The 12,512-nt window shown below is 42.0% G+C and overlaps 2 protein-coding genes across 13 annotated transcripts in view; one reads left to right on the top strand and one right to left on the bottom strand.

Annotated features, from left to right (window-relative positions):
• STN1 (STN1 subunit of CST complex) overlaps window positions 1–6,187 on the bottom strand; it is a 40,293-nt gene extending 34,106 nt beyond the window's left edge. For 3 of the 8 annotated variants that reach the window (XM_086899415.1, XM_023929808.2, XM_086899414.1), the window contains exon 1: window positions 5,618–5,889. The gene's annotated coding sequence lies outside the window, so the exon portion shown is untranslated. Of the gene's footprint in view, window positions 1–5,617 lie in introns of all 8 variants that reach the window. The other 5 variants (XM_086899411.1, XM_086899413.1, XM_086899416.1 and 2 more) reach the window with 4 other exon arrangements.
• Window positions 6,172–12,512, top strand: part of SLK (STE20 like kinase) — a 49,661-nt gene continuing 43,320 nt past the window's right edge. For 3 of the 5 annotated variants that reach the window (XM_023929813.2, XM_086899410.1, XM_086899408.1), the window contains exon 1: window positions 6,172–6,921. In XM_023929813.2, the coding sequence (XP_023785581.2) occupies window positions 6,772–6,921 (150 nt within the window). In that variant the 5' untranslated portion in view covers window positions 6,172–6,771. The remainder of the gene's footprint in view (window positions 6,922–12,512) is intronic. The other 2 variants (XM_023929814.2, XM_086899409.1) reach the window with 1 other exon arrangement.

Raw genomic sequence — 12,512 nt, 5'->3', positions numbered from 1 at the left:
CACAAGAGAACACAAAGTCCATTCTGGAAAAAAAAGGCTCCTGGGAAACAGTGAAAGAAAATCAGGATTTACAGAAAGAAAAGCGGCAGTACATGTGGGCTTTTTGTTCAGACATTTTTTGTACCAGTATTGACTGAGAGCAATACTGAGATGCAAAGCTATCTTTATCCCTTAATAAATTTCTAATCCTAGCTACTATGTGAACTAATGCAAATTTGAAAGGCACAAACAAAAAGAGCAAATCAGCTCGTGACTGCTACCCAAGAGGAAAAAGTCTAATTACCATCTGGAAGAAAGGCAACCATGGTGCAGCATTTGCAAGACGTGCTATCATGTGATTTAACTAAAGCTTCTAATATCTATCAGATGGAGGGGGCTCCATAAGTTCTGAATAATTTGCTTTGTGAACATGTACAGTTTTGATTAAATAAATTGATTTCAAATGAAATATAACCTCAAATTATTAAAACACTTAGAAGGAATACAGCATTATAGCTAAGAGTAGTATTATATTTTACTAAGTAAAAAGTATTTGAGATGGCCTTAGTCCTGTGTGGTTCTGTGAAAGATTGTTAGCCATCACAATATGGAGAGAACTTTTATTTGACTAAATCCTGTACGAAAAAAATGCAACTATCCACCATTGCAGCTCAGTATTTTAAGATTAACTGAAAATTCCTATAAAAGGAGCTTTTTGAGTTAAATACAAACGAAAAAGCATGCAGCCTTCTTTAAAAGCATTATCATGAGGATCTGAAGTTCTTAATTGCATTAGTCAGTTAATCAAAGAGAATCAGCTCTGTAAGTTTCAAGTTGTTGACATGTTCCTTTAAGTCTGAGGTTTGCTCTCATTCCCCTGATATGATTCCACAAGATGTGTGACTGTTTCTGAATATCAGTCTTGAAGAGGGTTTTCTTGCAGATCAACTGGAAGCAATAAGAAAAAACACTTCTTTTTTGCTATAGCTTCAATAAAGTCAACATGTTAAAACTTGAATGCTTTTGACATGCCATGTTTCCAAGAAATATTCTTGTACTATTTGTTGAAATATCTGATCCTTATTAAAATTTTGATATTTATATTATTGTTTTTTCTTCTGCCATCTTATTTCAGATAAAGCTTATTCAATAAAACATCACAGGTTTACTTGGAAACATTCTGGTAATTTGACAATTATTATATTTGCTCTGTCATCATTCCCAGAAGCATTGCTGACAAGAGAAACACAGTCCAAGAGTTCTGCTGGCAGTGATGTCTCCATAGGTAGGAAGAACTCCCGTTATATGTAACCATGAAAATTCACCTCACATGGTTAAATACTGTGATAAATATAAGTATCTAAAGTGGGGAAGGTGAATTGCCCTGTGAAGATACATTTCCCCATTGACTGCTGAAAAAGTATGGCCAACTTGGATTAAACATACAGACTTTTCTGAAGCCAAAATTAGATCAATCCTATTCCTAAACATTTTAACACTCAATGTATTTTTAACTGCAAACATAAAGTAATACCCTTATATGTTGAAGCTTCCAAATGCCATGTGTTTCTATGGCAATTCTTAGATTATCTGGTCCTGCCACAAGGCATTAAAAAACCCCAAACCACGTAACAAATAGTAATATAACCAGGTTATTGATAGGAGCCTGAGCATTGATTCTGGCTAATGAGATATGGGCAAGCTCAAGTGTCCAACTTCTGATAGTATAATTTTTTTCCTGTTTATATTATATATGACCAAACTATTCCTGTTACTTGTATCATAAAGGCTCATAATATAGCAAATACAAAACAAAGTCTCTTTTTTGTTCTGCATAACATAAAGAGAAATCTCCAAGACACAGCTCTGTCAATGGTACATATATTAGAAAGGCTTTAGGAGTGCTGTATATGTAGTATGGATAGGACAACCAAGGGATCAGGCCCAGCCACCATGGCTTTTGGGAAGGCAGGTCCTGCTTGACCGACCTGATGTTGTTTTATGATTAATGATCCACCTAAAGGATGAGGTAAAAGCTGTGGATGTCGTCCACCTGGACTTCAGAAAAGTCTTCAATACTGTCTCCCACAGCATTCTCCTGGAAAGGCTGGCAGCCCATGGTCTGGACAGGGGCTCTCTTTGCTGGCTACAAAACTGCCGGGATGGCCGGGTGCAGAGCTGGTGGTAACGATGCCACAAGGGCTGTCCTCAGGGATCAGAGCTGGGCACAGTCCTGTTCAAGATCTGTATCTATGATCTGGATAGGGGGATCGAATGCACCCTCAGTAAATTCACAAACACGAAGCTGGGCAGGAATGCTGATCTGCTGGAGGCCAGGGAGGCTCTGCAGAGGGATCTGGGTAGGTTCTATCAATGAGCTGAGGTCAATGGTGTGAGGCTCAGTAAGGGGAAGTGCCAGGTCCTGCACTTGGGTCACAAGAGCACCAGGCAGGGCTACAGGCTGGGAGACAGTGGCTGGAAAGTGGCCCAGAGGAAGAGAACACAGGGGCACTGGTCAACAGCAGCTTATCATGAGCCAGGAGTTGCCAGGTGGCCAAGAAGGCCAGTGGCATCCTGGCTTGTATCAAAAGTAGTGTGGACAGCGTGACCAGGACTGTGATCATCTTCCTGCACTGGATTAACTAGAGTGATCTAGAAGCTTCATTGGTGCTTAGAACTCAAATGAGCCCAATACAGCACAAAACATTAACTTGGGAAATCGCAGAGCCTATGTAAAAAATGCCACCACATAACTGGAAAATATCAATAGAAACACACAGTACATCGATTAAAGGAAACAGAAAGGACAGTGCTGAGTGCCAAAGGTGACAGATAGATTAAGATGGATGACACAAGAATTACACTTCAGATTTAACCACGAATAAGCCACCAGTGACCTTACAGCAATTCAACGAGCTCAATCACCAGAAACAATTTTGGAGATAAGTGCAAGCGTGGGTGGACAGAAAGTCAAGACAATATAAAAATATACTATTAAATATTTTGAAAGAACTGAAGACAGAATGTAGGACTGCAGTGAAAAGGCAATATATGCTGTGAAGAACATAATTCAAATTAAATTTCTGAAGTGTTTACTTTCAATTAAGAGAAATTGGAGCAGTTTAAAAGAAACAAAGGGAGACTTAGGAACAGTGGCAAGTCTAAGTGATTGAGTCAATGAGAAAGGAGGATGATATTAAGCAACAGAAACTATAAAGGGGACTTCTAATTCACAAAGAGATGAAAAAGATTGTAATAAAGAGTTTACAGCTATGTTAAGTCAGTATATTTGATGCACAATCAAGGTAGTTCTTTAACATCTTCCTCTGGCATTTAAAGGAAACAATGAATTTTCAAAAAGCATTGCTTTAAATTCCTAAAGGAGAAATTTTAATATAATTCACTTTTACCTTTTTATCCTTACCATCTGGAAACATTTACAGTTGCTAAAAACTCCTGCTATCAAGAACAAAAAACCTCCCCCCCCCCCCAAAAATCCAGGCTCCATACAGCCTCCTCCAAACCAGGAGGTCACAGCAAATTGGGAAGGAGTTGCTACTAGCACTTAACCTTCACCTTATATTTTCAGGACTGAGTCGCAAGCTGTAACTCCAGAGTAAAAGAATATGGGAAAAAATAAGATGGAGTCATAGTTTTCATATATCCTGGTTTTATCTTGAATTACATGTTCAAGAGTAAAAATGAAAAAGTTAAAAGCAAAACTTTATCACTAGATTAATTATTCCTTTCTTGTGCCAGACTTTCACCTTATATTTTCAATATTATATGAATTAAAAGCTCCCTGGAACAGGAAGACTCTGTTTATACAAGTCTAAAGCAACACACATGCAGTACCTGCTGACATTCAGTCACTGGTAGGATAGCATGGACATTCTGTTCCCAGCAAGCCTCTTTTGTCACACACAAATGGACACACGACAGAGATGCTGTGTGTGAACTGTGCACAGCCCAACATCTATCAACAGAGCTGAGGCAGAACCAGGCCCTGCTATCCCAGCCCAGAACTGCCAGCTCAACTTCACTCATCCACATACAACTCATGAAATTTTATTTTAGTTTTGCATTTCTTTCCAGTTATTACAAACTCTAACAACCACACATAAATAGCACCCCCCCACTCCATTGCCATTAACGCTGAGGCTAAAGAAAAGATAATCCTGCCTAAATACAAGGAATTCATGCTATGGCTTTGGATTCCTTTTTTCCCCGCATCCTCTATCAAACAGTCAGCTTAAATAAACCTACAGAAATCAGTCACAAAGCACTTTTTATCGAAGAGAAAGCAAGTTAAAACCAAAATATTAAATTAAAATTTTAACAAAAATTACTATTTAAGCCATCATTCTATTTTAACATCCAAATCAAAGCTATCATCCCACCTGAAGGGGCAAAAAAAATAGAGAGGAAAAAGAAATTGACCTTTAAAAATTAAAGCATCAGAAGCTAAATTGCTGCTGTTAACACTCTATTATTGTATTTAATTCAAACTATCTGAATGAAACTTCCATATGAAATTAGTAGGTGGAGACACCCAACCAGATGACAGAAGATAAAACAGTTCCTCTGGATTGCAGTTGTTTCTTGGTTTTCCCCTCGTGGCCAAGCTGTCAGTACAAGGAACTCACAAAGCCAAATATCATTTTTGAAAAACAAACGCTGATTATTACAACAAATCAGTTTAGCAAGAGTACTTGAAAGGCTCTCTATTCACAGGGTGGGACTACCCGTGAAACTGATTTTATACAGTTTAAAGAAATTGACTCATGACAGAACACTGTTGTTCGATTCATAAACGCTTTGTGTCAGGGGCATCTCAATGCCTCATTATTATTACTGAATTTATACACGGACTACCCTCCTTATAGAGCAAACCACTGTCAGGCTAATAAAATGGTCAGAGGAATGATGCACACCAGAAGCTTGATCTTTAGAAGCCCATCATGCAGCTTAAGTTAATGGCAATTGCAGGCACTCAGGTTCATACGAGGATAAGGCATTACACGATTTTCTCTGGGTGTTTGTCTCACTGTCAGATGTCTCTGAGGTCTCAGCATCGCCTCAGCTGCTGCTGGATCGACTTCCTGCCCATCAACCCAAACTCTGTCCCCGTGTCTGCTAATTGCCCTTAATCCAGGCAACGGGAACGCCTCTTGCTTTCAAGCGAGGAAACGCCCCACATTTGGTGGCATGTACACAACACAACTATTAAAATACAATTATACTTCAGGGTGAGGAAGGAATCACTTGTGGGAAGAGAAGGTTGTGAGATAAGGAAATTCAGGCCTGTCCCAGTGATTAAATAAGATATGGAAGATACCAAACGGACAGCACAAGAACATCAAAGATGCTATGACAGAAGATAAACCAGTAGCAGGTCTAGGAACAGCACCGGACCGCAAACAAAGTAAAGTCTTCCAACGTCTTCTTTTACTATCAACACGTTCCTCAGAGCCCCGCGTCCAAGCCCAAGCCCCCCAGGTGGCACCACCTGCCCACACAGCGCTCCTGACACACAGAGCGAGCCCCTCATGGCCCTTCGGCTCCCGCGGCAGGACTGGGGCCTCAGGACACCCAGCCAGCACTGAGGGGAAGCTGTCCCTCGCCTAGGGAGCCTCACCCTTGGCCACAGGGCTGGGGACACCCCTCCTGTACGGGATAGCGGAGCGGCAGGAACACAGGCGTGGGGTGTCCTCCGGGTCAGAGAAAAAAGGGTCCCTCTGCCACACGCCCCTCCCGTGACGGCACACAGCGAACTAAAGGGAAACAGGACAAAAGGAGAGACGAGCACTCGAGCACCACGCCAGGGCTGCCATCCTGCTCTGAAGCATGGGGTGGGGGGGGGATGAGGGCGCCCCCTCCATCTTGAGTCCGACACCGACTTACCCGCCCGGAGCCTCCACGCGCTCCTATTGGCTGGGGCCGCCGCTACCGCGTCACGTGGGAAGGACAAGCCCCGCCTCTTCCCCCCGCCTGTGCCGGGCCCGAGCCGCTGGCGGGGGAGGGCCGCGCGCGTATCGCCGGAGCGGCGCGTGCGCAAGCGCGGGGGGACGGAGGAGCCGTGGGGGCGCGCGCTGCTGCGCGTGCGCCGTCGGCGGAGCGGCGGGAGGGGCGCGAGGCGGTTCCGGGAGCGCGGGAAGAGGGGCGGGAACGCGGGGCGCACGCGCCGGCGGCGGGCGGGAGCGAGGGCGGAGGGGGCGGAGGTGCCGCCCCGCAGGAAGCGGAGCCGCCCGGGCCCCGCTCCACCACAGGGCGAGCGAGGGAGCGAGCGGGAGAGAGGCCGGAGCGAAGCGTCATTTTCCGCCGCTGTGCCACCCCGAGCCGCCGCTCCGCGAGGACACCGGCCGGGAGCCTGGAGCGGGGCAGTCCGCCCCTCCCTGCATCCGCCCCGTCTTGCGAGGCGGGACGTGACCGCTCCCCGCTGCCTGGCGCGCGGCAGCTGCCCCCTCCCAGCGGAGCTGTGACCCCTCCTCCGGCTCCGCCGCCGCCCGTCCCGAGGAGGGAGCCCGGCACTTGTTGCTGCCGCGATGGTGACCGGCCCGGCCGTGTAGGGACCGCCAAGCCCGTCGGGGAGAGCAGCGCCGAGCCCGGCCCCGTACAGGGCATCGCGGGGTGTTGTCTCCCCGCAGCGCCCGGCGGTGACGGCGCTTCCCGGGCGACGCCAAGACTTTGGTCTCCGTGTGGGAATCGCGCCCGGCATCACCGGCCGCGCCAGGTGGTCCCGGCGGGCTGAGGGGGCACCGCCGCCCGCCCCATCCCCCGGCTGCAGCCAAAATGTCCTTCTTCAACTTTCGTAAGATCTTCAAGCTGGGCGGCGAGAAGAAGAAGAAACAATACGAGCACGTCAAGAGGGATTTGAACCCTGAGGAGTTCTGGGAAATCATAGGAGAGCTGGGCGATGGTGCTTTCGGTAAAGTGTTCAAGGTAAGGGCGAGCAGCGCGGATCGCTTGTGTTGCTCATAGCTGAGAAATGACTCGGAGCGTTGCTTCTGCCTCCGGCGCTGCCTCGGGCTCGCTGTCTGCCGGCTCCCTCACCTCGGGATTCCTGCTGGCAGCGCCGAGTTCGGGAGAACTTGGCTGGGGCGCTGAGCGCTGCAGGGGGACGCGGCCGGAGGCAGAGCGGGGGATCCCGGCGCCTCTTGGCCACCGAGCCTCGTGAAACTAAAGATAGAAAAGACCTATTAGGTCATTGTCCCGCCTTCTGCTCCACCCTGCCCGCTGCTGGATTGCTCACTTCTGTTTTGGGGGTTCTTTTGGGACTCGTGTACGGTATGGCTCCTAACCTTACAAAGACAGCGTTTTCTTAGATCCGAAGTTCATACATTTTTTTTTTTTTTCCCCCCCTTTACGGAAGGAACCCCATGAACAGTCAAACTGACTTCTGTGCTTCATGTATAGTGAACAGAGCCAGGCTGTCGTCGCTTTAATGGGCACTACCATCTTGTTCCTGTGGAGTTGAATTAAGTAGCTGTGTTCTCTGGCTTTCACTGTCTGCTGGAATTTATGTATTGGATCTTCTAACTTCTCTCAGTTGTTTGCTCTTTGAATCTTTGAGTGTACTGGTACAAGTAGGGTTTTTAAGGATGCTTATCTAGAGTTTATCAAGCCAAGTAGGCTACAATGATATAGGTACAACCCTGCTAGTGTTTAAGACTTTAGCTTTCGGGCAAATCTTCAGCTACCTTGCCTCTTTCTAAAAGGGTGTTAATGCTCTCTGCTTGGTTTATGGATGGCGTGGAAAAAACATCCTGGTGGATAAGCATGAGAGAATTGAGAACTGACATGAACTGAAGTTCTGGAGCAGGTTCTGGAGACAAAAAAATAACATGAGAGGTTGGCATTTACAGTGTTTCTGAGAGCTAATTCGGTCAAGAAACATTTATATTTAGAATGCTAAATTTGAGGGTTTATGAAAACTGGGTTCTCATGAAACTTGCTATTTTTAGTAGAAAATATTTTAGGTTCTATTGTACTGTGGTGGTATCACCTCTTTGTAAATCTGAGCAGAAGTGCCACAGTAAGTTCAGAATGTTAGGTGGGGTCATTTCACCCAAGGAATTTATGTCAATGTTCTATATTAAGAACATCTAGTTTATTTAGATGCTGGTGTAATACACAGTCTGGATGGTGGTTCTTATGTCATTTTTGAAGATTAGAGTTTTGGGGTTTTTTTTTTAATGCCTGGGAATATGTCTGAAGCTGCTCTATCATAAAGCCTCCTCACCACAAAAACATAGCCTCTCTAACATCACTTGCAAAGTATTAAAGTTTTAATTTGAGCTTCATATTGGAGATTTGATTACTATTTTCTGAGTATATGCTTCAGATATAATATGAAATGTGTTTTCCTGTTCCCCCACATGCACTTCTCTCATCCTTAAACTTCTTCTCACTTCATCTGTAGGCATGTCTGTATTAGTAGTAGTTTAGGAAGGTGTATGAGCGAGGCAGCTGGTAAAATTTGCATTTCAGTGCACTAGGTACACAAACAAGATAATGTTTTCCATTGGGATGCCATTTTTCACGTTAAGATTTATTTCTGACTGAAATGACAGAGTTCACTGTTGAAATTGATCATAGGCAGAATTACACATGTGGTTACTCTGGTCAACTTGTTGAAGTTGGCCCTTGTGAGAATTAACAGGCAGTATTCCTGGAAAAAAAGAAATCCCATGTAAAAAAAGTAGGTTACTGCATGTGTTCTTTTTGTTTCCGTCTAGTTTGAGGAGGCGGCTTATGCACAGATACAAACTGTACTTGTGTTCCTGCACCTGACTGTGCTTCCCAAGAAACTGTGTGGAAAGCAGGAAAGGTGTGTTAGGATGTTCTTTCATGGATATACATCTCAAATGAGAAGCTGCAGGAATAGACACACAATTCCTTCTCAAATTTTGAATTCAAAACTTAAGCCAGAACAAAGCTCTCAAGAATGCTTGAAGAGTTTGTCTTTAGGTAATGGAAGTGTGGGGGTTGGGGTTTTCATTTTGTGTAATGGATTTTATTTGCCAACCCCCCATCTCCCAGTTACATTTGCCAAAAGTACATTTGCCTTTGTTTAAGACCTTAGGATCTGTGTGTGACAGCGTTTTGGCAGATGTATGTTAAAATGGAATTGCCATATAAATAAGTCTTTATATACTTTGAATTTCTAAAAAGTAGGTTAGATTGGTTACATGCTATGATTTCCCATAGAGGAGTAATTGGTTTAGTTGTGTAACTGATCTTCTGAACAAGTGTCAGATATTTAAATAAAAACTCAAAAACAACTCTAAATAATTCTGACAGTACTGGGAAGCTTCGATGATTAAATTATTTACTTAAAAATGCTGTCCAGTGATAATTTTGTGTACAGAAGTCTTAAGGGCATTGAAAACTTGTGATTCATTCCCCTTTGCAATCAAGTACAAGGCTCATGCTTGTTTTTTTAATACCTTAGCCAAATTTCTAGAACTTATTTCCTTTGAAGCTGTTTGTTGCAGCGTTCTAAGGCTTTCTGAGGACTGACAGTTCATACATTTGCATTCACCGACTTCTAAGTAATGTTTAGAAATACTCTGTTTCAGCTGCTGTTGCAAGTCTCTTGTGATCAGAGGAGCTCTGTAATTGCAGATTACTGATGGCGAAGGTTTATAGCCATGTAGGACTTTTTATTCTGACCCTTTTCAGGCTCTTCAAAGAGGCCACTTTTAGGCTGTTTTCTTCTTGCTCTTGGTTAATGAATAATGGTGTGGTTTTTGTCCCTTTACAATTTATAGATCTTTGCAGTACTTCAGTGTCAGGTGATGGCCCTTGAGGAGAATTTCGAGTTTCCTGATGATAGAATTTTTTTTCTCCATACTCTTTTATGTGCTTTTCATGGATTACTTGGAATTACTGAGTAGACTGCTAGAGTTGTGACAGACACTGGAGACATAATATTAGCACTGGAGGCTGATGTCAACTTCGAAATTTGGCAGTCAGACACAAAAAAACCCCTTAAAACAAAAGAGGGACAGTTTGAAACTCTTCTTGATTTGATCAGATTAAGTGCCCTGAAAAAAAAAAAGTGCTCTTATTGTAATTATAATCAGTTTGCTTTAGAAAGTAGTTATTCTATCATGTTGCTGAATTGTGTGTTCTAGTACCCTTTTGTGTCAAATCGAAATTCTGTGCACATTGTAAACATTGCTTTAATGTAGATCAGTGTGTTAATGACTTTCATCACTTTCAAGCTACTTTCTGAATTCCCAGAAGTAAATGTTCAAATGATGTGAAAACAGACCTTTCAAATGCCTGATGTGATCTGTGGCTCTTTCTTGCTACAGATAAACATCATTAATGAAAATGCAGATATCTTCCTTGGTTGACCTTTTGAATTAAATAAAGTCTTGGGCCTACATTTCAGCAAAATTTGCCAGCCTCTTTTGGCAGTAAGAACATTGTACACTCATACAGAAGACTTACTTTGCAGGAAAGCATTTTCATAGTTGTCATGTCTAGTTGTCATCTCTGAGCTCTTTACTAGAGGATACTCCTCCAAGAAATTAATGTACATTTGGCCATGATTATGGGTACCATCTGCACAAATGTACTAATTTTAAGTCTTCTGTGGGAACAGATTCTATAGAGGTAAAACATATGTGACACTATAAAATATAAGACAGAGTATCTCTATATGGTATGTGTATATAGAGATAGTATATAGTGTATGGATATTTTAATTATTATTAGGCAATCCTTTGAACTTGTCTGGCTTCAAATTTCATTCACACTTCTTTGTTTGACCTGGAGTGTTCTGCCCCTTTATATTATCTCATTCATTACACTAAATCTAAGATGTTAGAAGCATTGTGTATACAAATTTCTCATAGGAGTTCAGAAAATGAAATGGAAACTTCATATGAAGTTACTAGTGCAAGTTTACCAGCTCTGAGGAATTAAATGGTGCTTGGCTGGAAAAAAAAAAATTAAAAAATCTGTTTTTTCTTTAGGTTCAGAGAAGAAATTTTGTGCAAGCTGATAACCGTAATCATGGTGAACCGCATTACCCAATTGCATTATCTTCTGAAGATTATAGCTACATTAAATGTTCATATTTACTTCTATTGGCAGTAGTGACCAGTACCAGCTCATCTCTGGCTGGTCATAGTGGACTTTTGACTGTGTTTCTTCAAGTCTAGTAATCTAGTGGTGTTTCTTCATTTAAGTTAAGCTTTTGTATCTGTACTTGAAACCATCTTATCTGTAACGTACTTACATGACTTACAGGACAGCTTGGTTTTGCCTTAATGTCTTCTATAGCAGGTAAAAACAAATAGAATTTTTAAGTAGTGATTTAATAAGACTGAACCAATTACATCATTTAATGATTAAATGTTCTTAATTCCTTTTAATGTTTAAATATGAACTGACTGCTGGTAGCTGCTTAGAAGTACTTTTTTTGTGTACCACTAACATAAAAACTTCTTTTCTAATCCTAGAAAATGCATTAATTAGTCTGACCTATAAACAAATTAGGGCAGAGCAAGGAGAATTTATAATTTCTAATTCCTTTGGTCCTACAGCACATTGTTGTAAATTCTTGCAGCTGGATATTTCAACTTGAAGTTATCCAGATGATAATAATGTATCATGCTGCTTCCTAGGGTGGATATCTCTTACATCTGTAACCTAGGACTCCCAGGAACAGATTTTGACCACTTACTGTGGTGTCATTAGTTCCACTAATTCTTTAGAAGAATTAAAATTAAAGAATCTAGAATTCTTCTAAAGAATTCTTTAGAAGAATTTGCTAGACCTGTTGAAATTTTGCAGATTTTCCTTTTTGAATTATATAGTTGTCTGTGGAAGGATGTTGCTTGAGTTTTTCTGAAGTCTTGCATGTTTGGTAATAGTTGGAAGAAAAATTAATATTTGAAAGTTTCCAGTCAAACACTATGTCTCACAAATAAGTTTCATGTATGACTCTGCCATGAGCCCAAACCTAGAAAGAAATAGCATGTGAAAATCTTCTAAATAAAAGTTCAACACAGAAGAATGAATCAGTGGTCCAGAACTCTTGGCAATTTTGATTAAAACTGTTTGCTGTACCAAATATGTTTTCTTCTAATTTATTTTCATTCATAATTGACTATATATGTTGACCTCTCATTAAACTGGAGCAGTTAAATGGTGCAGCTGCCCTCAGGAGATCTGAATTAATAATATTCTCCTAAGTGCTATGTTGCTTTGTTTAGCCATTGAGGCATTAGTAGATAGAGGAGATAGGAGAGTTGATTTACTCTCAAGAGAGTAATGAATAAGGTGCCAATATGACATTTTCAATATTTAGTCTAAGTAAAATAGAACTAAAATCTTACTTAAAGCTTGCTATGAACAGTAATCTCTGTAAAAGTAGTCTGAATATGGTAGGACTGCTGTGAACGATGAAAAAAGATGCATGACAGTTCATAGAAGGCAAACATTGTAATCTTGCTGATCAGCTTGGTGACTTGCCCTACAATGTTATCTTTATTTTCACACTATCGCAGCTTTAG

This window comes from Cyanistes caeruleus, chromosome 8 (genome assembly GCF_971803275.1).
Source record: "Cyanistes caeruleus chromosome 8, bCyaCae1.hap1.1, whole genome shotgun sequence".
Taxonomy (NCBI): domain Eukaryota; kingdom Metazoa; phylum Chordata; class Aves; order Passeriformes; family Paridae; genus Cyanistes; species Cyanistes caeruleus.
The sequence above is the reverse complement of the archived record's forward strand: the minus strand, read 5'-3'. Positions and strand labels throughout refer to the sequence as shown.